The sequence below is a fragment of the Aspergillus saccharolyticus genome (genome assembly GCF_003184585.1).
Source record: "Aspergillus saccharolyticus JOP 1030-1 unplaced genomic scaffold BP01scaffold_50, whole genome shotgun sequence".
Classification (NCBI taxonomy): domain Eukaryota; kingdom Fungi; phylum Ascomycota; class Eurotiomycetes; order Eurotiales; family Aspergillaceae; genus Aspergillus; species Aspergillus saccharolyticus.
Window position 1 is genome coordinate 176,845 of NW_020290660.1, and position 26,594 is coordinate 203,438.

Here is a 26,594-nt window from a genome sequence, read left to right on the forward strand (position 1 = left end):
CTTCCTTCCGACGCCGGGCTGTTTGGGCTTGTAGTTGGGCGAGCAACTCCAGGTCACCGGGGGAGAGATTCGGTGGTAGACCGAGGGGGGAATGGAGGGTTTGGCTGCTGTTGATGTTTTGGTTGCGAGTGCCATTGTAGCGGTTCGGCAGTGGGGTTCAACCTATCTTGAGCGTCAACCTGAACTTGGACTTCTCGCACAGACGCAGGAAGCTCCCACTCCGCAAACGCAATGATCCCTTCTCCCTTTCCCTTTCCCCTCCGCGTTTGCAGCCATCACCATCACCCCCAGTCTCTCGACAGAGACAGACGCAGCCGTCTCAACGCCACTCTTTGTACCCCCCTCTGTCTCCACAATCTTCTCACAACACTCCTCCCCCCCTCAGTCCGTCGACGGAGAGACTGAGTCCATCCACCACGCGTGGGTTTCCGGGGTGGGTGGGAAGATGCGGCGGTGCAGGGGGTTGGTGAAGCAGGCGAAGTAGCAGGAGGCTAGGGCAGGGGCGTCGGTGGGCTGGGCTTGTTGGAGTTTGAGCATTTCGCAGTAAGACTAGATTGGAAATTGGGTAGAGGCTGAAGGTGTTTTATGTTCTGGAGCTTATGGTGTTACGTTGTTGTTTCTGGTACTTTATGGGGGCAGTAATGTGCTTTGGTGGTTGTCTATACTAGGCATCTTTTATACTTACCTCAGTATACACTATTTACTCGGTACTCCATTGTAGACGGCGGATGGAGATGTCGGAGTAAATGCGCCAATCGCATCGCAGGATCGATTTCGAACTTTCAGTATTAGCTCCGGGTCGGAGTCATAAACTACAAGCACCGATCATTACTCCCCAAACAAGGCATCATACTTCGTATGAGAGATATTAGATAGATTAATATGGATAAGCACAGCTTATTAGTTACGATAGACATCGCGTCAGACATCACTTCTCCAGGGTCGGTCCCGGACTCCGCACCCTCTCCACAGTCGGTTCGTTCGGCGGCGAACGCGGCTGCGACGCAGGATACATCGGCCCCTGCGGTCGATGCTGCGGATGCTGCGGATAGAACACCCGCCGATTATACCCCCCGTCGCGCGGCGCCACGCGGTTCTCCGTGCTCTTTGTCTGGTCGATCTCGCGCTTCACCCCCTCGTACATGTACTCGATGATGTGGATCTCCTCCTGGATGTCTAGCTCGCAGCCGCTCAGACACAGCTCGCGCTCGCGCTGCTCGATGTACTCGCGGATGTTGCGCCATTCGTTCTGGTAGTGTTTGAGCCGGTCGGGCAGGCCGGACCCCTTCAGGTAGGTCAGCACCCCCGCCATGATGGTGTTGATCGCTCCAAACGCCGTCACCGCCGAGTGCGGCCCGCTGGCGGCGCCCAGCGCCGTCAACGCCGCCGCCACCACAATCTGGATCCCCAAGCACACGTTGACCAGGATGCTGAAGAAGCGGTACCGCACATACGCCGAATGCTCTGCCTTGACCACGCGGGTGTAGATGCCGATGTTGGGCGCTGTGCGGTCGTAGTGCTGCAGCGTTCTCAACACGGGAATGCTGTCGATCCCGGTTAACGCGCGGAAGACGAGCAGTTTGTCCTGCGGAGGAATGAGGGAGCCGGCATCGGTCGTAGTGATGGTCAGGTGGCGGGGGTGGGGGTGTTGTTGTTGTTGTTGCTGTTGCGGCAGAGGAGCGGGATGAACAGGAGGTGGCACTGCGGTGGCTCCCGTTGCCTCTAAGTCTCCGCCCGGCATCATAGCAGGCGCCGGAGGATAAGCCACCGGATTGGTCATGGGAGGGAAATGATGCTGCTCATGTTGCTCACGTTGGTCACGAGGGAGAAAGCTCATGAGTCGCCCAACAAAACCAGAGCGTGGATGGGGGTGCGCCATCGTGGCGGGTGGAAAGGGTGGGATGGTCCCTTTTCAAAAAAAAACCACAAGATTCAAGTCTTGCTCCAGAGGGGCAACGGGCGCTTTTTAAAGAGCCTGGGGGTGGGTATCCCCCTTGAGAGGCTTGATTATTACACATCGTCTCGGGAGACCAGAAACCGCCACACCTTTCTGCAAATGGCGCGGCTTCCGTGTTGTGTTCGTGCGTATGGCAGTACAGGATAGAGAGCCGGCTTGGCCATCATTGGTGCTTGACTGCGTCCAAGACTTGCAGCGTAGAGGGCAATTTAAGCGGCCGGCTGGACCCTTGACCCACACGGATCGACAAGCAGCAGTTCGGCATAAAATGAGAGCTTTGCGTGCAGATTTTCGACTGATGCGCTGTGTTGCTGTGATCTGCAGATGTGATTCAACTGCAGAGCCTCGTGATGCAAGGAAACCTGAAAATGGGGAGCGACATACAGCTTCCAGTGAGCTGAGTTCGTAGCGCTGCAGCCAGATGTGATAGTGGCGAGCTGAATCTGTTCGATGTGCTCAACCAGATTACGAAGTGCACATCGCAGTAGCTCATGCGGTTCTGATTAGCCTGTCACCACACTAGAATCACAGTGAGTTTGTGGGGAGCGAGAGTGAATCGGCAGATGACTTGCAATACACAGACCCTGACTCGACAGTCTGGAGCAGACTTCGCGCTAGCAAGAATTTCTCGGCCAGATCAGCACAAAAGGATGCTCAGCGATTATCCGAATCTCCGAGACACAATCAGCCACGGGCGGACTAGAGCTCACGGCCCCATATGCAAGCACCAAGCTGAAAGAACCACGGATAGGCGCCTGTCAGATTGGTGGAGGGGAATAGAGATGATTTGAAGAGATAAGCCGCTGAAATGTCGATCACATTTTCCTGAATTGGTCTGTAAGCGATGCAAGCGATGCACTTGACATTATTTGTAATTGACTGGAATGTGCGGCACGGCACGTCTCGTCTTGACATCAGGAGACACTCGGTAGATTGACTGACGGACCCACACCCGATCGGCAGTAATGAGTGACTGACAGAGCGATTCTCCGCAGCAGTAAACCCTTTCCCATGATGCTTGCTTTATTAACACAGACAGTGAACGAAGAACAGATAGAGAGACAGACCGAGCCCGAAGCAATGAGCGATAAGAAGGAAGCGAGACTTCCTTTATTATCTCGACTTTCCCCGCGCTTATTAATCCTTGCTGGAACGTCAAGGCTTCCAGAGGGAAATCGATTCAATTGCCGGCGATAAGAAAAGCGCCAGATATCATCTGAATGGCGCAATCAACCCCCTCATGTCCTTTCCTGCCGACTCTCGCCAGGATTTGAATCTGTTCACCTTCATGACTTCACAATCCGTCATGGGAGACGCACCGCCTGCTCAGGACCGCATCCTCATCGCCAATGCCGGCGGGATCTCGCCGGCTCTCCTCGAGGAGATCCAGGCAAAATTCCCCAGCGCGGATATCACATACCTCAAGCTTGAGAACTTTACGCCAATTCCCAGTGGTAGGTCCATTGTGCGGTCTCGCCTGGCAGTTGAATACTGACAGTTGCAGAATACGCCAGAAGAGCCACCCATATTGTGACGTTCAGCAATCTTCCCAGTGTCGAGGATGTGTCCGAGTACGTGATTCAACCACATATTGCCACTGTCACATAGAACCTCAAGTCTAATACCGATAAGGGTCAAGCTCATCCATCTCTTCTCCGCCGGGGTCGACCACATAATGACCCACCCCATTGTCCAAGAGACCAACATCCCGCTCACCTCCAGCTCGGGCATCCACGGACCCCCCATCGCCGAATGGGTCATCATGAACTGGCTGGTCGCCTCCCGGCGATTCGTCTCCATCTACAAGAGCCAGGAACAGCACGTCTGGGGCAAGTACGGAGACTGGATGACCGGTGTCCGCGACCAGGTTGGCCGTAAGGTCGGGATTCTAGGCTACGGAAGCATTGGTCGACAGAGTATGTGACCCTCCCCCCAGAATCCTCTCTCATAATCCCCATCTACTCACCAAACAACAAAACGGCACAGTCGGCCGCGTCGCCTCCGCCCTAGGCATGAAAGTCTATGCCCACACCGCATCCCCGCGGCCGACCCCGGCCTCCCGCATCGACAGGGGATACATCGTGCCCGGCACCGGCGACAGGGAGGGCACAATTCCCGTGTCGTGGCACCACGGGACGGACCGCGCCTCCATCCGCGAGTTCCTCGCGCTGGGACTGGACCATCTCGTTATCGCCCTGCCCTTGACCCCGCAGACGACACATCTTCTCGGCGCCGCGGAGTTCCAATTGCTGGCGGAGCATGCGCCGTCGAAACCCTATGTGACGAACATTGCCCGCGGGAAGATTGTGGACCAGAAAGCATTGGTGGCGGCGCTGCAGGACGGGGTGCTCGGCGGGGCTGCGCTGGACGTGACTGACCCCGAACCCTTGCCCGCGGAGGATCCGCTGTGGGATGCGCCCAATGTGCAGATCAGTCCGCATATCAGCGGTGCCGGGATGGAGTATATTCCACGGTCACTGGATATCCTGAAGGAGAATCTGGGGCGGCTTGCGCGGGGGGAGGAGATTCTAAATGAGTATAAGCGGGGGAAGGGGTACTAGTAAGCTACGATTACACACACACACACTACAACAAGTTTCCCATTCCAACAAGAATCACTGGTGCACTTTCCGTGTATGATATTCGTGGGATTCAATTAAAGATACGTTACATAGATAGATTACATGATCATTGTCCAGCGTGTATGCTGGCTGGAGAACACAAATTCAGGAAAATAAAATCATTTGGCGAACCAGCCGCGGAGGCCCTCCTCGACCACCACACCGGCCACACCACAGCCGACGATCGCCCAGGTCCAGGGGTTGACGATCTCCTTGAAGCCGGGCCAGAAGCTGTTCTTCTTGCTCTTCCACTCCTGGAGCTGGTCGTACTTGTGCAGGTTTTCGGTCTTGTACCGCTCCTCCTGGCTGGTCTCGGTCATCTTGTCGCCGCCCACGAAGCGGAGGAAGACGTAGTTGGTCAGAGGGCCGAGGATGACGAGCGGGTTGAAGTTGGTGGCGCAGTTGATGAAGGCAAAGCCGAGGTGCACGAGGGTGTCGCCAAGGTAGCTATAGATGCATTGTGTTAGTTATTTGGTCCAAAGCGGTTCACGCCAAGCAGTGGAATTACGCCCGGAAAAAAAAAAAAAAAAAAAAAAAAAACAGATTTTGGACACTCGGGAGGGACATACTTAGGATGGCGAACAATACTCCAAACGCCACTCCGGCACAAGTCCTCTCTCTCAGCGCGGTGCTCCTCCATCTGTCTATCAGCCAGCACCTCAAGGACGAAACCAGCGCTGAACAGACCGACGCCGAACGCGCGCAAAGCGGCCTGCACGTCGGTGTCGAGCGCGACGCTGGGGCTAGCCAGGCGGAAGGGCAGGGTGAAGGGCAAGCTGATGAGGGTCAGGAAGGCGGCCTCGGGAAGGTACTGCTTCCAGAGCATTTCCTTCCAGAAGCCGACGGGGTTTTGTTTCTTGAGTTGGACATAGCGGGCGTCATCGGCGCCACGGCGGAGGGTGCGTGAGGCGATGCGGCCGAACAGGCGGCCGCCCCAGACGGTCACGAGCGAGAGAAGGGTCTTATCGGTCCAGGAGAGAGCGCGCCAGGCGGTTTGCGGGGAGACGTTGTTGTAGAAGACCTGGTGGCCGACGGAGCTCCACCAGGCGTTGATCACCTGGCTGGCCGGCCAGTTCCAATCCTTGAGCTCCGCCTTGTCGGTCGCGCGCGAGGCGAGGAAAGCGGCGAGGTCGAGAGTGGTGTGCAGTGTGAACGAGGGAAGGATGGTCGAGCGGAGGATGCCGACGTCACCGGTCGCGAGGCCGGGACTGCGGAGACGGTCCGCCTCCGCTAGAGGCGAACCAGACCGCGTGAGATTCATGGTCGTCGTGGTGATCGTGATTGGGATTAGTTTCTGGTTGGGAAAAAAGTCATCGCCAAACTTGGGTGAGGGAGTTGGTTTTATAATTCAAAGTAAGTTAGTTATGGGGGTTGGAGGTTGATGTCAGTATTATGTAATGTGGTGATGACGTCGCTTGTCATTTTCTTGCTTCTCCGGAATGGGCCAGGCTTGGATCTTGATCCATCATGATGCAGGGTAATTAGACATTTTGTTCTCAAATTGCACATTATAGCATTATAGCATAATATCAGCAGCCAGGTGCAAGGAAATGTGAAATATGGCCTAATTATGCATATGCATATGCGATGATGCTGGTACATGTATAATAATGCTGTATAAGTAGTTATGCTTGCCGATCCTTAACTATGAATAAGATGTAGCTGAGAAATTGAAATGCAGAGGAAGGACATTCGTTGGTGCTTCATATTTGGCTTGTATCAATTCGTTCAATCGTTGACTCCAGAGATCGGTTGGCGAGTCTCGACCAAATGTACTCAATGCGTCGGACTCAGTTGTGGAATTTGTGGCTGGGGACTCGGGAACCATTCCCTTAGCCAGTTTTGCTAGCTGCGAAAGATCGGTCGAAACAGTTATACCTGTATCATACAATGCGCATTCTTCTGAGATACTCTCAAATGGCAGCTTGTTGGTACTGATCCGTTTGAGTTTCGACCTCCCGTCCGAGGCAGCGTTCTGCGCGTGGTAGCGTATGAGGTATGACCTCGGATCATGTGGGGACAGCGCGGGCTTTTGCTTCTGCTCTAGCTCAGTGATAAGCAGGCCGTGAATGGCTGCATCGGAACTGAGGGCAGCTCGTGCGTTGAGGTATCGATTTAGATGCGGCGAGCGAGGGTTGGATGCAACGTGACTATTCTGCAGTTGTTTCCGTCTCTCCTGTATAGCATCCCGCTTTCGACGTTCGAAATCTAATGCCTTCTCCAGTTCCTTGTGGCTGTCTTTTGATAGTTGATGGAGTCTCGTCGACCATCGTTCGAGGACTGGAAGTCCCCGATGATTGCCTTGGATCTCTATATCCTGAGTTGGTGGCGGAGAAAGACTCGACATTCGCGATAACCCTATGGCTGACATGGGGCTTCCATTTTCATCTTCGACTGAAACTTGTTGCACTTGTGAGGTTTCATCAGACGCCTCAAATCGCCGCGCTGCTAAAGCCGACAGAGAAGGCTCCTCTGTATCCTCCTGTGGCTGATTCGAGGTGTCCAGTCGTGACATTGCCACTTGCGTAGTCTTGCCAAACCAGGTGTCAAGAGAGCCATTCCCGTATCGTTCTCGGTCGCGCTCCCGTGCTGCACGTCTTGCACTGCTATGAGTATCACGCTCTGGGGAACTGTGCGAGTTTTGTGACCTAGTTGGTGAGATCTGGGCTCGTAATGGGGACACTGCTAGCGTGCTCGTGCTTGACGCAGACGGACTTGGAAGAAGCGTCTGAGGTGAATGATGTATCGACTGAACAGAGTCCCTACGACTCTCTGCTATGTTCGTTTCCAAAGGGGGGTAAAAAGGCGACTTAGTCTGTGACGGTGTTCTGGAAGAGCCAACGCTCCCCACATTCATCTTCGTAAAAGACCACGGATTCAGGGCTTCTAGACGCTTCCGCCGCATGTTGTCAGCATCCAATGCCAGGGTGACATTGGGAGATGGTGGTGTGGCCTTCCACACTGAATTTGCTGTCACAAATCCTGAAGGTTGACTGTAAGTGACCATGCTTTGTGTGGCCGCGGAAGGGCTTTTGCGAGCCAGAAGCAGGTCAAACCCATTAGACTCTTTGACTGGCGCCTTCCCTTTCCACAAACCTGGAGACTCCTTTGTGTCTGGTTGCGCTCCGTATACACTGCGAAACATGTCTTCAATGAGTGAAAGCAGCGTCTGTGGGTCTTCAAGCAGAACATCGTCCTTTGCCGGCTCGATGTTCACATCATACGTCGCGTCGTAGCAACGAATATGCAAACAGAGAAACGGATCGGTAACGTTTGACAGGCACTGGCGACGGCTTGTCACTGAGTTTATATATGTCTTGAACAACTTTGCAATGTCTTGGCCGATACCCCTAGTAGCCGACAAAGGCCTACCATCGATGCTTATATACTGACCCGAATTGTTGACTCGAGCAATATCTGACCGAATTAGCAAAGCACGGAATGTAGTCCACGGGGTCCATACCAGCCTCCGGGTCTGGGAGAAAAGCTGTTAATTCATAGTGCAGTCGGCTTCTGTCCTCTGAGCCATCAGGAACGTCATCTTCCCACCGCTTGAAACAACAATTAGAGGCAACCTCTTTACCCGCTACCTTCATAGCGGCGCTTGAGAGAGTCGCTTCCTGCCCTGGGGCGTACAACCAATTGTTGCTTTCATTTTTTGCCCTCAGTACTTTCAAAGATAATCGTTTCGAAGGCTGAGCTAGAGCATAGGCTTGTAGCATCTTCTTAATGCGGACCAAGGTCTTGGCTGAGCTCTTCAACACAGTCTGCCGTCGCACGGGAATGTGTCTGAAGAGGTCCGCTATACGAACAGTGGTTCCTACCGGGTGCGCCATGAATTGTGTACTGCCCGAGTATGTCAGCATAACGCCTCCAATGCGCCTACTGCGACCTACCTGACAAGCTCCCCATCTCTACCATATCTGATGACGTGACCAATGGATTCGTTCTCGACCCTCGTTGTGACCACCAAGCTGCTGGATACCTCGGCAGCACTAGCTAGAGCTTCACCGCGGAAGCCCAGCCAAGTCCCTCCGACATGGCGGAGATCATCAACAGTCTGGATCTTACTGGTGAAGGAGCGTCTGCAAACGAATGGATGGTCCTCGCAGGATATCCCTGTTCCGTTATCCCTGACTTGAACCACGTCAATGGTATTCGGTGAGATCTCAATAGTTACAGAGGTAGCCGAAGCGTCAAGAGCATTGTCCAACAACTCCTTGACAATCGAGCAAGGGTCTGAGATGACGGACGCAGAGCCGATCGCCCTAGCGGTTGTCGGCGGAAGCGCCGCGATTGGCATCCTCAGTTATACTCAGACAGTCCGAGTGATCATCGCTTAGCAAGCTCAGGAGAAATACAGAGTGAACGAGTTATATAGAAGGTAAGCCCTTGGTGCCATTGAGTACTATTGTTGTTCCAGAGAAAGACAAAGCTGCTCTGTATTTCCACGCACACTAAGCCCAACCTGGCGGCATCTTGCTGAGTCAGTCACCAAGCATGGTGAACCAATGGAAATGATGTCATCGTCGGCTTGCCTGCGGAATAGATTGCCGAAATCCCGCTGTCAATTAAAGCTATCTTCAAATTATGGGTTGCACAAGCCTTCAAGTTCACTCAATTGAGCATCTGATATTTCAGTATTAGATGTTTCTGTCAAACGTTCAAGATGTTATAGAAGCCGCAACTTGGGACATTGGCTGAACTACGATACGAAATGGCTCGGCACAAGTCAAGCAAATGCTTAGCCAGCAGATGCACACAGTACCGAGTCTCAGATCACAAATGCACCCGTGCTTCAATTTGCAAGCAGATAGTTAGCCCGCTGCGCTTAAATATCTGCGTTAGGAAATGAGCCGAAGTGAAAACGAAGGCATTCCCCACCATAAAAACAAACCGTCACACGAAAAGGATAACTCGCCGCAGATGGACCTATAAAGTCATTCGGCTCACTCCACCATCTCTCCAGAAGTCCTCAGATACTCTTAAGTGACCGACTCAACCTGCTTAACCCGTTCAAATGGTTTACACCGGTCACTGTAATTGTGCGAATGTCCGCATCACCTTGCCCAGGCAACCTGCCAACTCGGTGATATGCCACTGGTAGGTAGCTTTCTGTCTGGAGGTTTGTAGCTTTGGAAGCTAATGATTTTGCCATACAGCTCTAATTGTAAAAGAGCCGGAGGAGGACGTGAGTTCCCGGAAGCTCAGCAGCCTTGGCATATTTCTCTTTCTTCCACGTTTGGTGCTTAACGTCTCTCCAGTCTTTTCAGTTAACTATCTCGTCGACGAGAGTGAAATGACCGTTGAAGATCCTGGCAACGTGAAGAAAGTTTACCAGGACCCAAACACTCGATCAGGAACCAAGATCTCGGTAGGTTACGTTTATCCGGTCCGAAGCACAGAGGCTAATGTGTGATGGTGGGAGTTGCAGCGTCATTTCTGCTCGAACTGTGGGAGGTGAGTTAACGTAGCCCACTGCATTCTGAAAAACCACTCTGACATAGGATAGCCCATTGTATACACTCACGCCCGGAAAACCCGGCAAGGCATTCTTGAAGGCACCTCTATTTGAGAGAATTTCTCCTCCGAGTATGGCGGTGTTTGAGGAGAAACAGGAGGAATGGGCCAAGGTTCATTTGTGAAGCTGATGGTGATGTTGCGGAGTACTTAGTGATTAAAGCTCCAGTGCAGGGAATCCATGTATGGAATCAATCTAGATTTGCGGTACAGTACCATGGATAAGGAATGAAGATAAGTGAGAAATCCCAGATAAGAGAATTTGGGTAAACTTGGAAGTAGCCGGCCGGCGTTTGGGGCAAACGCGGGGATCGGAGGGTGACACATCATCAACCATGATCATCCTTCCCACCGCAAATCGCCAACGCCAGGCTTTCGTCGTGGCTGGACAATGCCATCATCTTTGTCTTTCAACGCAAACCTCGGTGACTCCTAGGGAATGTCGTACAAATCCCTCTAGAATTCCTTGACAATGGACGAAGTACGCGAACGTCACGTCCAAGGCGACCCGATCACGACGGCAGCTCGGGAAGAAAATCCCCCAGCCCAGGCGGCGGCGGTCAATACGGGCGAGCACCATCGTGAGAGCCAAAGCGACGACGACAGCGACCGTGATGCCTTTGAGCTGCGCAACGTCTCGACCCAAGATGTGGATGAGGCCGGCTTCTCGACGGATTCGATCTCTTCGGCGGAATACCGCGTCAGGACGCTCCGGACGGTGTCCCAAGCTAGTCAGCGCAGTCGGGAGTCACGCAAGGGGCCATGGGGACGTCTCGAACGCTTTTGGACACGAAATGTGGTGTTGACAGTGCCACAACGGAGCAATCGGGACCATTTTGGTGAGAAAATCATCCCTCCCCATCCCTTTTGTATGAATTTCTGAATCCTGGGGTGTGCTCCGGATTGATCGCTGCGCTAAAATGACGGAATCCCACATGGCGATTGCACCAACACGGGCGAATAACCCACCACCATCGATATTGATAAAGAGTAAGATTATGCACAGCTAACAATGACCAGCATTAGAACGGACTTTCTTGGCCTATATCCGCACGTCGGTCATGGTCGCCATGCAGGGCGTCCTGATCGCTCAATTGTTTCGCCTACAACACAAGGCTTCCCCGGACTTGGCGTTGGGATTTTACGAAGTGGGTGTCCCGCTCTCCGTAACTTGTTATGGAGCAGCCATCATTATCGCTTCCCTGGGCGCGTATCGCTTCTGGAAGCAACAGAGCATGGTCGCCCTGGGTACAGTCTACGCTGGGGGCTGGGAGCTGAATCTAATTGGACTTTTGATTGGCTCAGTGAGTGCACATTTGATCCTTTTCTACTGGAATCGTTTGTTACTAACATGCCAATTGCAGATCATCCTAGCGACTTTTATCATATCTATAGTCATCACCGTACAATTGGCCAATCACGATGACCGATAACATTTAATGCACCCCTGCTAGCGGAACGCTTTTCATGATTTCAAGCTTCCGCTCCATGTATACGACTTTCGTTTGATTCTACTTCAAGATGTTATTCGTTGATCGCCCAACTGACATGCACAAAATACCGGATTTTAGCTAAAATAACGAATGCTTGGATCGAATATACCATTACACTTAACTCATACAATTTTTTTTTCTAGTCAAAAGATTATTACGCAGGTTTGAAAGCCCATTGGCTTATTGCAAAATTAATGAGATTGAGTGAAACCATTTGTGCCACTTAGACTTCGAGGTTCGAGGGAAACAGCGACGCAACATGAGCTCTCTGGAGAGTGAAAGTACGACTCTTCTAAATTTGTTTCGTAATTAATTCTTATTACTTGGTGGCTGTAGCTCAATCCCAAAGGCTGTTGTGCGTGCAGCTGCTCAACGGAGTCGGAATCCTGTTATGCCGATGCCGATGCCGATGCCGAACCTCCGCATCACACAAGGATATACAGTGCTCCTCTCATCAACCTCATTCTGCTTTCAGGCAATCTTCCTTTCTGTTTCCACCACACTTTTCGTTCGATGCCACCGCTGCGCCGCAAGAATGGGCGGCAGCCAGCCTGTGAGCCCTGTCGGCGGCGGAAGCTCGCATGCGACCATGAACTGCCGGCTTGTCGACGATGCCAAAGACTGTCCATGGATTGCTTCTACCTTGCCAACCCACTCACAAAAGCAAAGCCTATCAGTGAATCAGGAGAAACTCCTTCAGAATCTAGCATTCCGAGCGACAGCAGCGCCATGCCGAGGGCAAAGACTTGCCCAGGCGCTGAGTCGACCACGCCTATTATCGAGAGCTCTGCGGAGTATCTTGGACCAGCGAGCTTCACCTCGGTGTTTGTCGAGCATAGAGAGCGGTTTGAGGTCGATAATACTCTGACGAGCTCCGGTGCTGGTGCTACTGGTTACTTGGATCGCCAGTCACCGGTCCAGCAAGAGACAAACTCCATCACTCCTAATCTACTCCAACTCGGCGTGCAAATTCTGCGGAACATCCCAGACGAAGAGGCGTGTAATCTGCTGCTTGTAAAACGTGAATTCTCTATGGATGCATGCTTCAGATTAGCGAACTGGCAGGGATCAAAGCTCACTTGGGATGAGTATCGACCTGTGCTCAATGCACGGACAAACGAAAATATGCTTCAGCTCGCTACGCGGCTATCAAAGTGCACTATGATCCCACTGCCTTCTGAGCAGGATCCGAGTCGCTGGATCGAGTCATTCTCGGGCAGCAAGGCGCGATGGGAATTCGTCGGCCTTCTTTTCACTTACTGGTCTTATGGGTGTGTATCCTTGACACCTGATAGTAAGGCAATTGCATCCTATTGTGCGGGTCGAACGATTAAGGGCGCGAAACAGATGATGCTTCATTTCAAAAAATGCGCGGCTATGTGTATTGAGATGTGCAGTGAGCTCGGAGGAATCAACGTGCTATTTGTGCATCTGCTGTACAAGCACAATATCATGGAGAGCAATGTAAGCGGCGACAAAAGTGAGTATTGTCGATCAACTCGGGCGATGGCCTGCTGACAATGGCAGGCTTATCTTGCTGGCGACAACACGGTGATACCATTGCCGTGACCACGTCCATTGGGCTCCATCGTGAGCCAGTCTCCGAGTGGAATGAGGTATCGTTCCAGCATGAGCTTAAAAGACGTCTCTACTCGGCGATCTTCGCTTTTGATAAAGTCGCCTCCACTCTCACCGGTCGGCCGCCGCTTCTGAGCAGAAGATACTCGACTACGCAGCTACCTCTGGACATCAGCGATCGTGATATGTTATCAGGCAACGTGAGAGCGGCAGCTGCAAAGCTTGATGCCGACGGGTGGGACCGCAACAGCGGCAGGAGCTTCAATCAAGCTGCGATGCTTCGCGCGCGGGCCATGTTTGCAAGGAACCGCGAGGAGATACTGGAAGTTCTTGAGTCCTCGTTGGATCAGATCTCCGATTCTGCCATTGCGACATGCTTGTGAGTTGGTGATGACCCTTGCCGCGCCTCGAAACTGACCGATGCAGTGATCTCAAAGCTCAGGCGGCCGCGATCTATGCCAAGCTACCCGAAGGGCTCGTTCATAAAGTCGAGGACATAGACGACCTAGATATACCGGGTCATTGTATACACGCGCGAATCCTTGTCCACTTAGAATACTTGTTGAACATGTTCATGCTGGAGAGACTCTTGACGCGCCATAAGATTGTGACCGAGCAGGCGCTCATGGGAGTGAGCCAAGAGACTCTGTCGCTTACGTTGCTTTACTGGAAACACAAGAATCGGTTTATGGGCCTTCACAATGACTTTTCATGGCTGGTAAGTATCGCTTCGAAGCTCCTGTAATACTTTTTGCGCGTACATTAACCGCTAGTGCAGGCAATGTCGTACGGTGCTCCGTGTAGTGGTATTCTCTGTCTTGAGCTACTACGCCAGACGTCCAATCCACAAGCTTACAACTTGGAGTTGCCTCGTTCGGAAACCATTCAAAAACTAAGCTTGTTCGTGGCTTTTCTGGACTGGCTCAAACCTTCTGGCTCCGACATTTCCGCCAAAGCACAGATCAAGAACATCCTGCAAAGATCGCTAGATCGAATTCTTGCTATGCCTGCTTCCTTATGTAGTCCCACGATCGCCATGGACGATTTCGGCATGCACGATTTTATCGGTGCAGAATACCCTCATCTGGAGCTCTTGAATACTTTCAATTGGGTCGACTGGGATGGCGGGGTATAGGTCGACCCAATTTCCGATGTCCTAAATATTATTGATTCCAGGTCAGGCGTCTTGTCTATCACCAATGCTCAACTTTCACTAACCCGAGCCCATCGAGATCGTCTATCATCCCTCTCTGCAGTCTATCATACTCTAGGTCTAAATCTATATTTTCCAACTCCCAAGGAATAAGAAGGGCGACATCATCCTCACTCCCTCGCTGTACAGTTGAATCAAGATTGGGTTGATCCAAATCGGAACGGTCCACAGCATGAACAGCGCTACCCAGACATAACCGATCACTCTCTTGACACCGGGGTTCATCGTAGCTCGAAGTGGTCGGGAGAAATCTTGCACAGCGCTCTCAGCCAAGACGCCTACAATCTGCAGACAGAAAAACCACAAGGCACCGCTTTTGATCATCGGCACACCGAATCCTACATCCATAAATAGATGAATGGCTCCTGATACCGTGAACGCGAGCAGGGCACGGAAAGACCACGCCAGCCTACCAGTGGGTGAGATTCGCATTAGGGAGAGCAGAAAGTCTGCATTGGATGTAAGCAATTGGCGGAATGTCTGATGCCAGGTTATTCTGTGGACTTTGATTAGCCATAATCTGCTCATCATGAACCAGAACAGACACATACCCCCAAAAGCGTCTGACCGACCACCCTTCCCACAATGATCCAGCCACAGGCGGCCATTTCACGGGATCGTACAGGCCCAGTCCCACCGCGATGATGGCAAAGACATTATATGATGCGACTATCATCGCTCGGCCTATGATTCCAAACGAGAGACAGAATAGAATCCGAACAAGCAGCCTCCGCCCTGTGTCATTCGCACTCGCCGTGCTCAAAAATGGAAAGAGTGTCTCTTTCGTCTCCGGTAGTAATGCAACCGCGGTGCCCAAATTTGTGTCATCCGTCTCCATCGTGCACCCCTGGATGACCATGACCGAGACGGCGACCTTCAACATTGCCTGGAGAAGAAACCGTCCCCGCGAAGGTACATACTGCGGGTCTGCATAGTTGAAGTGAGGGAGACATCGAATCTCCCAAGGAGTGTCGATGCGGCGGTAATTCAAAGTGATGTCGAGGGCCCAGAACAGGCGAGCTACATTTTCGGATGTGTCTGAAGAGCTTGGATTCTGCTGCTTCTGCTGCTTCGTATAGGAACCATTGGAAGACTGCGCATGCTTATTATGCTCCCACTGTTTCTGCGCCTCATACGACACCCGACTCAGAACGAGCAGGTCGATCGCGTTCAAGACGTTCACCCAGCACATGGAAGTGAGAGGTGCTCCGAAGCGCGTTCCGGCATAGTAGGTCTGCGCACTACGCTGCATAGAATAAGCCAGCGCGACGATGAGAATGACGGTAGCCGGGCGAGTCATCGAACGAGGCGAACTGAATGCCACGACGGCCGCTACGATAGGCAGGATGGCCAGCCATTGCGCCAGGGGAATGTGCCAATTCGGAGGGAGGGTGTTGGTGGACATGATTTATCCCGCTCGCCCAAGAAACAAAAAAAAGCAGCGGAAACAAGGGAAGGGCGAGAAAGATTACAGTGGGTTGGCATGTGTGAGCTACGGAGATGTTGGCTTTATGTTGGTGAGATATGCAGGTGTGGCTAAGCCCCATTGGGCGGCTTGAATGGTGATCTTGGTTGGACTAAAGGGACTGGCCGAAAACTCGGTGTGGAGTCTCGCGTGAGATCCTATTTCTAAGGGCTAGACGATTCAAACAATCACTAATCAGATATGCAGGCTGGGATGCTGTGCTGTCGATCATGAGGATAGCCTTTTTCGGTGATGGTGAAGTTTTCGGCGCTGCGGCTGCAGAGCCTGGGACAGGGACAGGGACAGGGACAGGGACACAATTAATTCCACTGCAGTAGCGGGAGTGGCCGGGGATTTCCAGACACGGCGGAAATCGGGTCTCTCTGCCGGTGCCCTTGCAAGTGGGATCCGAGCCGAAGCATGGTTGGGCGGTTAGATGCCAGATCCACGCAAAGATCTTTTGGCATAATTTTAACGACATGATACATACTCTTCATTCAATTTTCAACAAATTGGGGCTGTGGTTTAGTGGTATAATATTCCCTTAGCATGGGAGAGGTCCGGGGTTCGATTCCCCGCAGCTCCATTTTTTGGGCTTTTTCAAGCTGTGCTTGATATCTCACTTCCTATGTTCGTGGTGGAGAAGATGCGCGATTTGTTTTTGTTTATTGTGGTGGGTTTGGGACAAGGATGTCGGTTTATGTTTTTGTAAATACTCTTATTGCTGTTCCTTTAGAGGCCCCGTTTGCTGGCTCGCAAAAGTGAATGAATTGCAAGTGCCACCACTGAAGATATATCTTGACGTGGGACCGCGGGAATTGGCGCATCAGGGTCATGCTTTGATATTTGACACTGTTCGATAGACACAAATACAATGAGGGAGCTGCATCTACCTGCTGGAGCCAAATAAGACGGAGTTTTCGACCAACCAATGGATCACAACCGTTGGTGGGACACCCGAGATGTTCTAAATATAATTGCCAGGCACGTGCTGTCTATCTCCTTTTTTGTTTTCCCCAGGGTCCAAGCGAGTTGGACCCTTAAAGTGCCACGATCACTTTTGTCTTAAGCAGCAGTGCAGATCAGTGTCAGCGTAAGCTTTCTTTGAGCTGATGTCAAGCCTTTACTCTAACTACCGTAACCCGGAATCCCATGGCATTGAAGCTGCTGCGCCGAAAGTACTTAGTAGTTAGAGACTATTCTTAGCCATCAAATGATCGATAACACATCGATGCAAAAACTATTGAACTGACTCTGTGAACTGCTTGATGCCCATCGAAAGTTAGGGGTGGTGGTCACAGCCCCACGGGTCTCCCTCCACATCAGTGGCATCCGTCGTGTTGTACAGTCGTTCAAGAGACCTTGCGACAGAAATAAATATCCTATCCACTCTTGGTCTTCCGACCTCGGCGACTCCGATAGCTCGCTATAGTTACAATCAGGGGTCTACGAAACCCAGTCCCTCCGGCTGTCGCTCCAACTCACCTATTCTGGGGACCCAATCTCGCATATCGGTTAAACTAACCCTTTACGCCTCCATTACGATCTACTATTGAATCTAAAGGGATCCTTCCCCACCATCTAATCTACTTCAGCTTCCTCTCTACATCCAGGCTTTACCTTCAAGAGTTACCTTCAGGAGAATACTTATTTGTACTGTGAGCGACCTTTTCTTGTTTACTTGTCCTCGCTATCTCTCCCCCCGTCGATGCTGAGGCGGATTGCGCTTCGTCCATTCTTTGTCTGATGGGCAACGATCTGTCACTCTTTAGTTGATTAGTTCTTTGATTTTGTGTCATATACTGATACTCAATATGAAGCAGTCTCTCTTTACTCTGCTGGTTGCGGCGATCCCCGCACTCGCTGAATATGTCACCGTCTGTGAGGAGACGACCGCCAACTACGCCCTCAACGGTGGTTTCGAAACAGGCAACACTCAGGATTGGGATACTTCCGGCTCGTCGGTCTCGGTCGTCCAATCCGACGAAGCAGCCGAGGGTGAATATTACCTGTAAGTCTCACCATCTCTTGTGGATTGCCGGTTACAGAACAGATCACGGCTGATGATCGAATTCTACCATCAGCAAAATCACCGCGGGGCCAATGTACAGTGGCAGCCAGCGAACCGTGATCTCAGTGTCCAGCAATAGGAATGGATTCCCTCCCACTAGCACATGGACAAATTCGTTTTACTACAAGATCTACCTGAATGGAGCGTCATCCTGCCAGTTCGTCTCCACCTTCGATAATAATGAGCAGTACCCTCTCATCTCGGCTTACCTGACCGAGGATGTTACCGAGTGGACGTATGTGTACATGGACGTAACGAAGTACCAGGGAGCTGGCGACTCGGTCACCTGGCCTTATTTCTACGTCTTGTGCATTAGTGGGGAGCCAACCCTCTATCTGGATGGGATTTCCATTGCCTATCAGACCGAAACCTGCACTAGCAGTCTTGTCACTCCCACGCCGACTCCTACCCCGACGTCGCTTAGCTCCTCCGCTGAGATCATTACGCTTACCCCGATCGTTGTCTCGTCTTCTGCGGTGCCCTCTGTCGTGTCCTCCCCTGCTGTATCATCTGCTGTGGCGTCATCTCCTGCGATCTCCCCTTCGGCATCATCTGCTGTCGTGACTCCCGTGGTGTCTTCTGCCACAATTTCTACTCACTCAGTGTCCCCTCCCGTGTCTTCGCCTGCAGTGTCTTCTGCCGTGACTCCCGTGGTCTCGTCTGGTGTGGTGTCGAGGTCTTCACAACCTCTCATTCAGTCACCCTCGTTCACTCGCTCCGGCATTCGGGTGTCTACTCCACCCAGTCTCGTGTCGTCCCAGCTGGTGCCCTCCTCAAGAGGAATCATCCCGCCGCCACACTCTAGCGCCACTCTTCCGTCCTCTCGGCCTCTCTCTAGCCCCGTCCGTTCTCCCGATGCAGCAGTTACACAGTCCGTTGTTTCCACTCAATCAAGCGTCAGTGAAGCAAACACAGCGGTACCCACCTCGTTGACTACTGCAAATCCCAACGGTCCCAGCCCATCTTCTAATACTGCCGAGTCTGGCACCGGCGAGGTGACGACATCGACGATCCTCAGCACCCGTACCACTACGGTGACTGCCTGCCCAGAGACCGTGGTCAATTGTCCGGCTCGTCAACGCACCACGTATCTGACCACAGAAACCGTGGTTGTCGGGACTACGATCTGTCCCGTCACCGCCAACGCCCAGCCCACCATAACAACCCAGCGTCCTGGACCCTCGGATGTGCAATCAACTACTTCTACTGTTTTCACCACCCGCACTTCCACGGTCACCGCTTGTCCTACCTCAGTCGAGAACTGCCCGGTCTCACAACGCACGACTTATGTCACTACGGAGACGTTGGTGGCATATACGACCATTTGCCCTGTCACTGCTACTGAGACTCAGGCGCCGGTTGCTACTGCTCCTGGTACACACAGCAGCTCAGGTAGTCAGAACAGCTCAGGCAGCCATGGCAGCTCAGGTAGCTCTAACGCTGGGTTTGACAATCGGGGACCCGTTTACTCCACCGTGGAGCGCACCTTGACCTACACGATCACCGCGTGCCCTTCAACTGTCAAGGACTGCCCAGCTTCTGCGCGTACGACTTATGTCACCACTCGGACTGAGGCCGCCGTCACTACCATTGTGTCCGTGGCAGGTGGACGCCCTACTGCCGCAGGCGGTGTCGATGCTTATGGTGCTGAGCCGGCCGTCGCTACTACAGTTGTATCGATATCAGGGGGTCAACCTGCTACTACATCTGGTGTCGAAGGCGGCAGTGGTTCTTCAGTCGCTCAGAGTGGCACTGAGGGAACGAATGAGCAAGGCTATTCTCAGTCAGCTACAGGAAGCTCCGGCGAGAGTGTGAGCAATGATATCGCAGACAACCATGGTCAGGGTGGACATTCAGTCTCTGCTTCTGCCTCTGCTTCGGAACAGGGATCAGGAGAAGCCACTGGTCAGTCGGCCAGCAACAGCGGCAAGGTCGAGGCTTCTGGCAACACGCAATCTAACGCCCAGGGCTCAAGCAAACGCCCAGCCTCTGGTTCCGCATCTCATTCTCATGGCCAGACATCAAGCGCAGCCACCAGCAACAGCAACATAGGCGGAGCATCTGAGAACACCCACTCGAATGCCCAAAGCTCAGGCGAGCGCCCCATCTCAGGTTCCGAGGCAGCTACAACAGCTGGACAAGGCCAGACTCCAACTGAGGGCATCAACGGTGAGACTGGTGTTGACGCGATCGCTGCATCAGTACCCGCCGGACCGAAGGCACCTTTTGCTACTGTGATCTACTCTGCTGGCGCTGAGACCACTACGGTGACTATTTCTGCCCAACCTGACGCCGCTATCTTGACAGGTCTGCCCGCCACGACGTCTTCGACTCCCCCTCTGGCTGGCGCGAACCACCCCCCTTGGTCTTCCATGTCCAAGAACAACAGCAGCAGCAGCTCGTACGTCGCTCCAAGCTCGGGCTCGGGCAGCGCCTCCACTCAGGCATCTCAGTCTACCACTGCTGGAGCTCCTCATGCTCTTTTCACGGGGGCTGCTCCTGCAGTCGGTGTCTCCGGAGGTGCCACACTGGCAGCTGGGCTGATGGTTATTGTCGGCTCCTGGCTTTTGTTCTAGTGATCAGGTCTTAGGTCAACTGATCCCGTCTATTCTACATGGCGATGTTAAGAATGGTATGACTTGTTACCACGATCTTTGACTTTTCTTACATTGTATATAATTTCTGTTTAAAAATATCATTGTATATCAATTCTTGATCAAATACGTCGATGCTCAATCCCAAGAGCCCCCCGTAAGCGTTGCCTGACCGAAGAAAGTTAATTTCTCGGAGGTCTGAACCAGTGGCTGATGATTCAATTCAAGCCAATTCAATCCAAGTTCTATTAACCTCGGGGGCCCGGAGGCTCCGTGAACCCGCCTATTGCGGCTAGCTATGAAGGTGCTTCCTCGAAGCCCAAGAACTGTCCGGTACGTCTAACCTCTCAAAAGCATGAAGCAACGCATTCTAGGAATATGAATCAACGCAATATATAAAGATGAACCAACGCGTCCCCACTATAGAACATCGGCTGCCCGGCTGTTCCTGGTCCTCCTGTGTGGGCTGTATAGCCTGCACCCTTCCCGTGACCAACGGGCTGGTGATTCCAATTACACATCGTCTCCGGCGCCTATTCCCATTGCCCGTAGGCCTTAATCTTCCAAAGGAAATAGACAAGCCCAATCCTTCTAGTTCATAGCTGTATAATCACCGCTGTGTATGCCTTGGGTAACGCATTATACAGGCCCAAATTCTGTTTGTGTATAGCCTTGATCAGTCTCTGTGTTAGGGCTGCTATTTACTCAGCTTCCCACTGCCTCCTCTACTTGTCCCTGAACTTCCCCCGGACTGCTTACTTTACTGTTGAGGCGAGGTGTATAGTTGCTTTACCTATAAGCTTACTTACGGACTCACTTGTGGGCTTGCTTAATAGTCCTACTAAGGTTAATCCAATCTTACTTCCTGAATCTAATCTGATCTTATCCTTACTACTACAGGCAGCTTGCTTAGCCACCTCGTCGGCCCTCTCATTCCCGGGCACCCTAATGTGCACGGGCATCTAATGAAGCTGTATAGGTCTCGTCAGTTAGTAGGCTTGTTCGTAGATCCTATGTATAATAAACTGCCTCGACAGGCGGCCTGAATTGCCCATGGCTCGGAGTGCGGCCTGTGAATTACTGAAGAGATGACTTGGGAAAAAATCAAGGTGGATTATCTCTGTTGTTAGAGCCAGTTTAATCCCCTGTAGTTCCTCTATATAAACCGTTAAATCTTCCTTAATTTCTAGATGGCTTATCCACTTATAGCCCCCCCGGACACTTACCACCGCACCCCCAACCCCCCTATTAAAACCACTTCCATCTGTGTATACTATAGTAGAGGGATTCTTTTAGATGGCTTTATATTCCTGTCAAGGGCTAAACAGCTTGTGTAGTAAAAGTAATAAGTTGCTAATCCTAAGTCAAATTGCTTGAAGAACTATCTAAAATGTGCGGGCCTTGACCCGATATTTTTATTACATGGAGGAGCCTGTGGAGCAGGATCCTCAGGGAGTTTACCAGCTTGATACAAAGAACTGCTAACTAGCAAGCTCCGCTTCGCCAGTTGGCGAACAAAGACCTGCTTCCGACAAAGAATCCAGACGGGGCGGAACTTTACAAGTTCCGCTACCGGATGGCTTACTGGCTTCAGCCTTTTACATTACCCCCCCCCTTTACGCCGTGCCCCCTCTGAAGGAGGGTGGGTGGATGGGGTCGCATTTCGCTCCAGCCATTGCCCGAGTGCCACTGTATCTTTGACCAGTTCCAGGGGTTCCCAGCTAAGTTGTATATAGCCAACCCATTTCACTAGGTACTCCTTGCGTTCACTGTGTTGATTCAGGCGCCGGATTCGTTCGTCGAGGATTTCTTCCATATGGAATTCTTCGCCTTGGTCTGTTAGTATCGCGCTTGGCTGCCAGTCCTTGAGTTTTTGGGACGGCAGCGGATCAGTAGCCGCAGGTCTCAGCAGGTTTACATGGAACACAGGATGAATCCCAGCAGGTACGTCCAGTTGGTACGCATGTGAGCCAACGCCTTGACTACAGTGAACTTGGCATTGCGGTGATCCAGCTTCTTCGCCGGGCTTTCGGTAGCGATATTGCGGAGATCCAGCCAGACCTTGTCATCCTCTTTATAGCGGTAGGCGGGGTTTCTTCGCCGGTTGGCGTACCTCTCCTGGGCTTCTTGGGCAGCGGTCATGCTGGAGCTCGATATATCTCGGGCTCCCTGCAGTTTGTTCAGGATTCCCTGGGCTTTGTCCCGGGCTTCTCGGGTTATTCCCTTAAAATGTGGGCTTGGTTCGATGTTAGTGTTCAGGGGCTTCATATGGAAGCCGTGTTCCAGAAAGAACGGGCTCACCCCCGTGGTCGACGAGTCCCTGTTATTCAGGGCAGCTGGGCCATGGGTAAGAGTCTATGCCAGTTGGTCTGGGCTTGGTTAACAAGGTGCCTAAGAAAGGCCTCGATGGTCGCTATCTTTCTCTCCGTGGCGCTGTCCGTCTCGGGATGGTACGCGGTCGAAAGGTCCCTACTGATCCCTAAAGTTTTACATAGAAGCCCCCAGAGCTCGCTAATAAACTGTGAGCCCCGGTCTGAGATGATGGATTCAGGCACCCTGTGCCTGCTATAAAAGACCCTAATAAAGGCGTCCACCATTACCTCGGCGCTCATGTCTGCTATCGGCTTGATAATCACCCCTTTGGTCAACCGGTTCAGTAATCACCATCACGTCCCTGAACTTTCCAGATTCCGGCAGCTGTGTGATAAAATCTATAGTAATATCTTGCCACGGGTGCTCGGGCACTGGTAGGGGCTTCAGGAGTCCCTGCTTTCGGTTCCTCCAGACCCGGTTAGCTGCGCAGCTATCACAATTACGGCAGAATTTGCGGGGATCCTCACTCATATGCGGCCAAAAGTACGCGCGGGCCACTATCTTATAGGTATGGTCCCGCCCGGGGTGCCCGGTGATCACGCTATCGTGGCTTTCCTGAACGATTCTGGTCCTTAGGGGCTCCGAGTTGGGGACCCAGAGGCGCTCCTGGAAGAGTAGACGCTCATTAGCATCTGGGGTACACTCCGCAATTGAGACCTTGAGCTTCAGCTTCTTGGGTAGCTCGGGTGCCCCTTCTTGGACAGCCCTCCGGCAACTGGCGAGGTCTTCGTCGTTATCTTCGGCCTGCTTCCACTGCTCGTCCAGGGGCAGCTCGTCCTGACCCGTCAACTGGCGGTCCTCGCTCGCTGGCTCCGCCGGCTGGCCCTCGGGGTCAGCTTTCTCAGTAGCCGGCATCAGGCTTGGCTGGTTGACCAGTTGGCCGTCCCTCTGGGCGAAGAGCTGGATCTCCCGGTGCGCGAGCCGCTCATCAGCCTCGCTTGGCATATCCTGCGGCCGCCGGGAGAGCGCGTCAGACCGATGGTTCAACCGCCCCGGCCGGTAGTCAATCGTGAAATTGAACCGGCTGAGAAAGTGAGCCCACTGCATCTGTCTTTCAGTCAGTCTCCGCTGGGTCATAAAGAACTCCAGGCCCCGGTGGTCACTAATAATCTTAAATTCAGGCACGCCAGTTAGTTCTGATTCCCACTCTTGCAGCGCCCGAACAATCGCCAATAATTCTTTATCATAGATCTGATAGTTACACTCTGCGAGTAGGTTTTTCTTTGAAAAGTAGGCCACTGGCCGCAGAACGCCGTCATGCCACTGCGAAAGCACACCCCCGGTACACCACCCGGAGGAATCGACCTCCATCAGCGTCTCCCGCTCTGGGTCCCAATGGGCCAGAACCGGGGCGCTAACGAAGATCTCCTTGAGGGTATCAAAGGCCCTCTGGGTCTCCTCTGTCCACTGAAACTTAACATCCTTCTTCGTCAAACGTGTTAAGGGCTCTGAATAGCACCCCCAGTCCCGTAGAAACCGCCAGTAGAAGTTTGCAAAGCCTAGGAATGCTCGTACCCCCCGTACATTAGTAGGGGCTTCCCATTCCTTAATAGCCTTGACCTTCGCCGGGTCCATCTTAAGCCCCTTTCCCACTTCAATCACGAAACCTAGATACTTGGTAGTAGTGGTTTCAACTCACATTTGTCAACATCCACCTGCACAACCGGCTTCTCCAAGCTGCTTTAACACTCTTTTTACCTGCGCGCGGTGCTCCGCCAGGCTTCCTTCTGTAAAAATTAGCACATCATCGATATAGGCTGAGCAGAACTCATCCAGAAACTCCCGCAGTACCCAGTTTATATATCTTTGGAATGTACTAGGGCAGTTGGCTAGGCTAAACGGTGCCACTAACCATTCAAAGAGACCAAACCGTGTCCTAAAAGCAGTCTTCCATTCGTCCCCCTCCCGCATGCGCAGCCGGTGGAACGCCTGGATCACACCCAGTTTAGTAAACCACCTGGACCAGGAGATCTTCTGTAAAGTCTCCTGGATCAGGGGTAAGGGATAACGGTCCTTGACCGTGATTCGATTTAACGCTCGGTAATCCACGCAGAAGACCCCCTCCAGGCTTCTGGGCAAACAGTCTGGCGCCAATGCGGGCGAGTTGCTGACTCGGATAAAGCCTTTTCCAAGATAGTCATTCAGGGTCTTGCGAAGGACCAGGAGCTCATCCCGATTCATCTGGTAGAGGGGCCCCCAGGGCACCTCCTTTTCTTTTCCATTGGCGTTTTTCTCCAGATTGATGGCGTGGTCCATTCCCGGGCGATGCGGGGGAAGGCCTTCGGCTTCCTTTGGTTCGAACGTCTTGAGAAATTGGTGGTACTGCCGGGGCAGCTTTTTCTTGATATCCCCAGAGTTCTTAGGATAGTTCAGCTTGAAAAGGGCTTTGTCAATGTCAACCAGGCTGGCAGCGAAGACCTCAGCAGGTCCCCCCTTCTTCACGCGGTTCTTCCATGTGCACCAGGCGTTGGAGGAGATAGGGTGTGTGGAATGCTTCTTTTCCCAACCGCATTTTACCTCTACCCCTGAGCTTCTAGTCTCTAACACAGAGTTCGTGGCCCGAATAACGGCGTCCTGGTGCTTCATCCAGGGCAAACCCAGGATGATGTCGTATCTATGGAGGTGCGGGATTATATATAAATGTACATACTCCTGCACACTTCCTCCTACGTCCAGCCTGATTTTAGCTAGTTGGTCAACATAGGCCTTTCCTCCCTTGAACCCCCGAACTCTGCGGGGTTCTGTTTTTAAGCGCTCCAGTTGGTGCTTATTTATGAAGATTTCGCTGATTATTCTATACGGAGTACAGCCGGTGTCTACTACAGGGCCTTGCACAACCGCCCTGCCCACCCGCGACACTTTAATCCTATTTCCCGAACCCTCAACCGGTAGTACTAGTCCTCATACAGTTAGTATAGAAAGAAAATCTCTTGGTGAGCTATGACTTGTCGTGTAATTACGTTACAGTTTCGGCGTCATGTTACATTGCGTGTGTTGGATATACTGGCCTCGTCCAGTGCAGATTATGTACGACGCAAACTTAACTAAAAGATATTAAGTTAAATTCCACATATCCAGCCAGGAATCTCACCAGGCGTGTTGAACATGTGTTGTGTTTGTGTATAGTAGATTATAACCAAAAGGAAGAATTAAGGTTTATTGCAGGGTGGGGAAAGAGTAAATAGGTTATAATATCAACTACGACAATAAAAGCCTGGTGCTGGACCATCGGTCATGGTTAGGATGCAATATGAGATCAAACCGATATTATCGTCTTCGGAAGAAATTCATGAAGACTCGCCGTTTGCGTCCAGCAGTTTTCGAAGCCGAGATAATATGATCGTTGGCAACAGTGTGCATCGAATTCAGATTTGGTGGGACTATGTAATAGAGCAGATGGTTGACTTTCTGAGGACTGAGTTGCTGCTGTTTCCCAGTCACGAAGGGTATTTGATGAGGATATAGCGTGTGGATGATGCGAGCCTAATATATTGTTCCGGAGGTCTGCACATTCCCTAAGAAGGCTTATAGCGTGTGGATGATGCGAGCCTAATATATTGTTCCGGAGGTCTGCACATTCCCTAAGAAGGCTTATAGCATTAGAGACCTTTCCTAGGGCCTTTAGAGTAAAAGCAAGGTTGTACATGCTTGTTAGAGTGTCAGGATGCTCGGGACCAAGGATCTTCTCTGACCCTTCGAGTGCTTGTCG

The 26,594-nt window shown here is 52.2% G+C and overlaps 10 protein-coding genes and 1 non-coding gene across 11 annotated transcripts; 5 read left to right on the forward strand and 6 right to left on the reverse strand.

Annotated features, from left to right (window-relative positions):
* Positions 1–53: 53 nt before the first annotated feature.
* BP01DRAFT_377243 (uncharacterized protein) lies at positions 54–1,837 on the reverse strand (the record flags this gene model as incomplete). Its single annotated transcript, XM_025577000.1, has 2 exons — positions 54–162; positions 1,014–1,837. The coding sequence occupies 2 exons, from the start codon at positions 1,835–1,837 to the stop codon at positions 54–56; spliced, it is 933 nt and encodes a 310-aa protein (XP_025427228.1).
* Positions 1,838–3,263: 1,426 nt separating this feature from the next.
* BP01DRAFT_306325 (D-isomer specific 2-hydroxyacid dehydrogenase family protein) lies at positions 3,264–4,518 on the forward strand (the record flags this gene model as incomplete). The annotated part of the gene is given in 4 exon segments (XM_025572232.1): positions 3,264–3,408; positions 3,456–3,528; positions 3,590–3,877; positions 3,894–4,518. 4 exon segments carry the CDS (start codon positions 3,264–3,266, stop codon positions 4,516–4,518), a joined length of 1,131 nt encoding a protein of 376 aa, XP_025427229.1.
* Positions 4,519–4,577: 59 nt separating this feature from the next.
* BP01DRAFT_349730 (DUF1295 domain protein) lies at positions 4,578–5,848 on the reverse strand. The gene is made up of 2 exons (XM_025573764.1): positions 5,148–5,848; positions 4,578–5,025 (listed from the first exon to the last, which is right to left on the reverse strand). The coding sequence occupies exons 1-2, from the start codon at positions 5,837–5,839 to the stop codon at positions 4,698–4,700; spliced, it is 1,020 nt and encodes a 339-aa protein (XP_025427230.1). The 5' UTR covers positions 5,840–5,848; the 3' UTR covers positions 4,578–4,697.
* A 375-nt stretch (positions 5,849–6,223) lies between these two features.
* Positions 6,224–8,962, reverse strand: BP01DRAFT_349734 (putative DNA mismatch repair protein; the record flags this gene model as incomplete). Its single annotated transcript, XM_025573765.1, has 3 exons — positions 8,475–8,962; positions 8,042–8,424; positions 6,224–7,995 (listed from the first exon to the last, which is right to left on the reverse strand). The coding sequence occupies exons 1-3, from the start codon at positions 8,879–8,881 to the stop codon at positions 6,224–6,226; spliced, it is 2,562 nt and encodes an 853-aa protein (XP_025427231.1). The 5' UTR covers positions 8,882–8,962.
* Positions 8,963–9,205: 243 nt separating this feature from the next.
* On the forward strand, positions 9,206–10,325 carry BP01DRAFT_328324 (GFA family protein). The gene is made up of 5 exons (XM_025572938.1): positions 9,206–9,681; positions 9,741–9,769; positions 9,843–9,952; positions 10,013–10,038; positions 10,091–10,325. Exons 1-5 carry the CDS (start codon positions 9,599–9,601, stop codon positions 10,221–10,223), a joined length of 381 nt encoding a protein of 126 aa, XP_025427232.1. The 5' UTR covers positions 9,206–9,598; the 3' UTR covers positions 10,224–10,325.
* Positions 10,326–10,435: 110 nt separating this feature from the next.
* Positions 10,436–11,696, forward strand: BP01DRAFT_360666 (DUF202 domain-containing protein). Its single transcript, XM_025575964.1, has 3 exons — positions 10,436–10,937; positions 11,119–11,402; positions 11,463–11,696. Exons 1-3 carry the CDS (start codon positions 10,571–10,573, stop codon positions 11,529–11,531), a joined length of 720 nt encoding a protein of 239 aa, XP_025427233.1. The 5' UTR covers positions 10,436–10,570; the 3' UTR covers positions 11,532–11,696.
* Positions 11,697–12,104: 408 nt separating this feature from the next.
* Positions 12,105–14,304, forward strand: BP01DRAFT_306267 (uncharacterized protein; the record flags this gene model as incomplete). The annotated part of the gene is made up of 4 exons (XM_025572226.1): positions 12,105–13,071; positions 13,119–13,548; positions 13,596–13,887; positions 13,948–14,304. The coding sequence occupies 4 exons, from the start codon at positions 12,105–12,107 to the stop codon at positions 14,302–14,304; spliced, it is 2,046 nt and encodes a 681-aa protein (XP_025427234.1).
* A 72-nt stretch (positions 14,305–14,376) lies between these two features.
* Positions 14,377–15,873, reverse strand: BP01DRAFT_184572 (wax synthase family protein). The gene is made up of 2 exons (XM_025570892.1): positions 14,934–15,873; positions 14,377–14,878 (listed from the first exon to the last, which is right to left on the reverse strand). Exons 1-2 carry the CDS (start codon positions 15,785–15,787, stop codon positions 14,449–14,451), a joined length of 1,284 nt encoding a protein of 427 aa, XP_025427235.1. The 5' UTR covers positions 15,788–15,873; the 3' UTR covers positions 14,377–14,448.
* On the reverse strand, positions 15,874–16,585 carry BP01DRAFT_184554 (uncharacterized protein). Its single transcript, XM_025570891.1, has one exon. The coding sequence runs from the start codon at positions 16,326–16,328 to the stop codon at positions 15,960–15,962; it is 369 nt and encodes a 122-aa protein (XP_025427236.1). The 5' UTR covers positions 16,329–16,585; the 3' UTR covers positions 15,874–15,959.
* Positions 16,362–16,433, forward strand: BP01DRAFT_t295. Its single transcript has one exon. It is a non-coding gene; the product is annotated as a tRNA-Ala (tRNA).
* A 9,461-nt stretch (positions 16,586–26,046) lies between the features above and the next one.
* On the reverse strand, positions 26,047–26,594 carry BP01DRAFT_184583 (tetratricopeptide repeat protein). Its single transcript, XM_025570893.1, has one exon. The coding sequence runs from the start codon at positions 26,529–26,531 to the stop codon at positions 26,142–26,144; it is 390 nt and encodes a 129-aa protein (XP_025427237.1). The 5' UTR covers positions 26,532–26,594; the 3' UTR covers positions 26,047–26,141.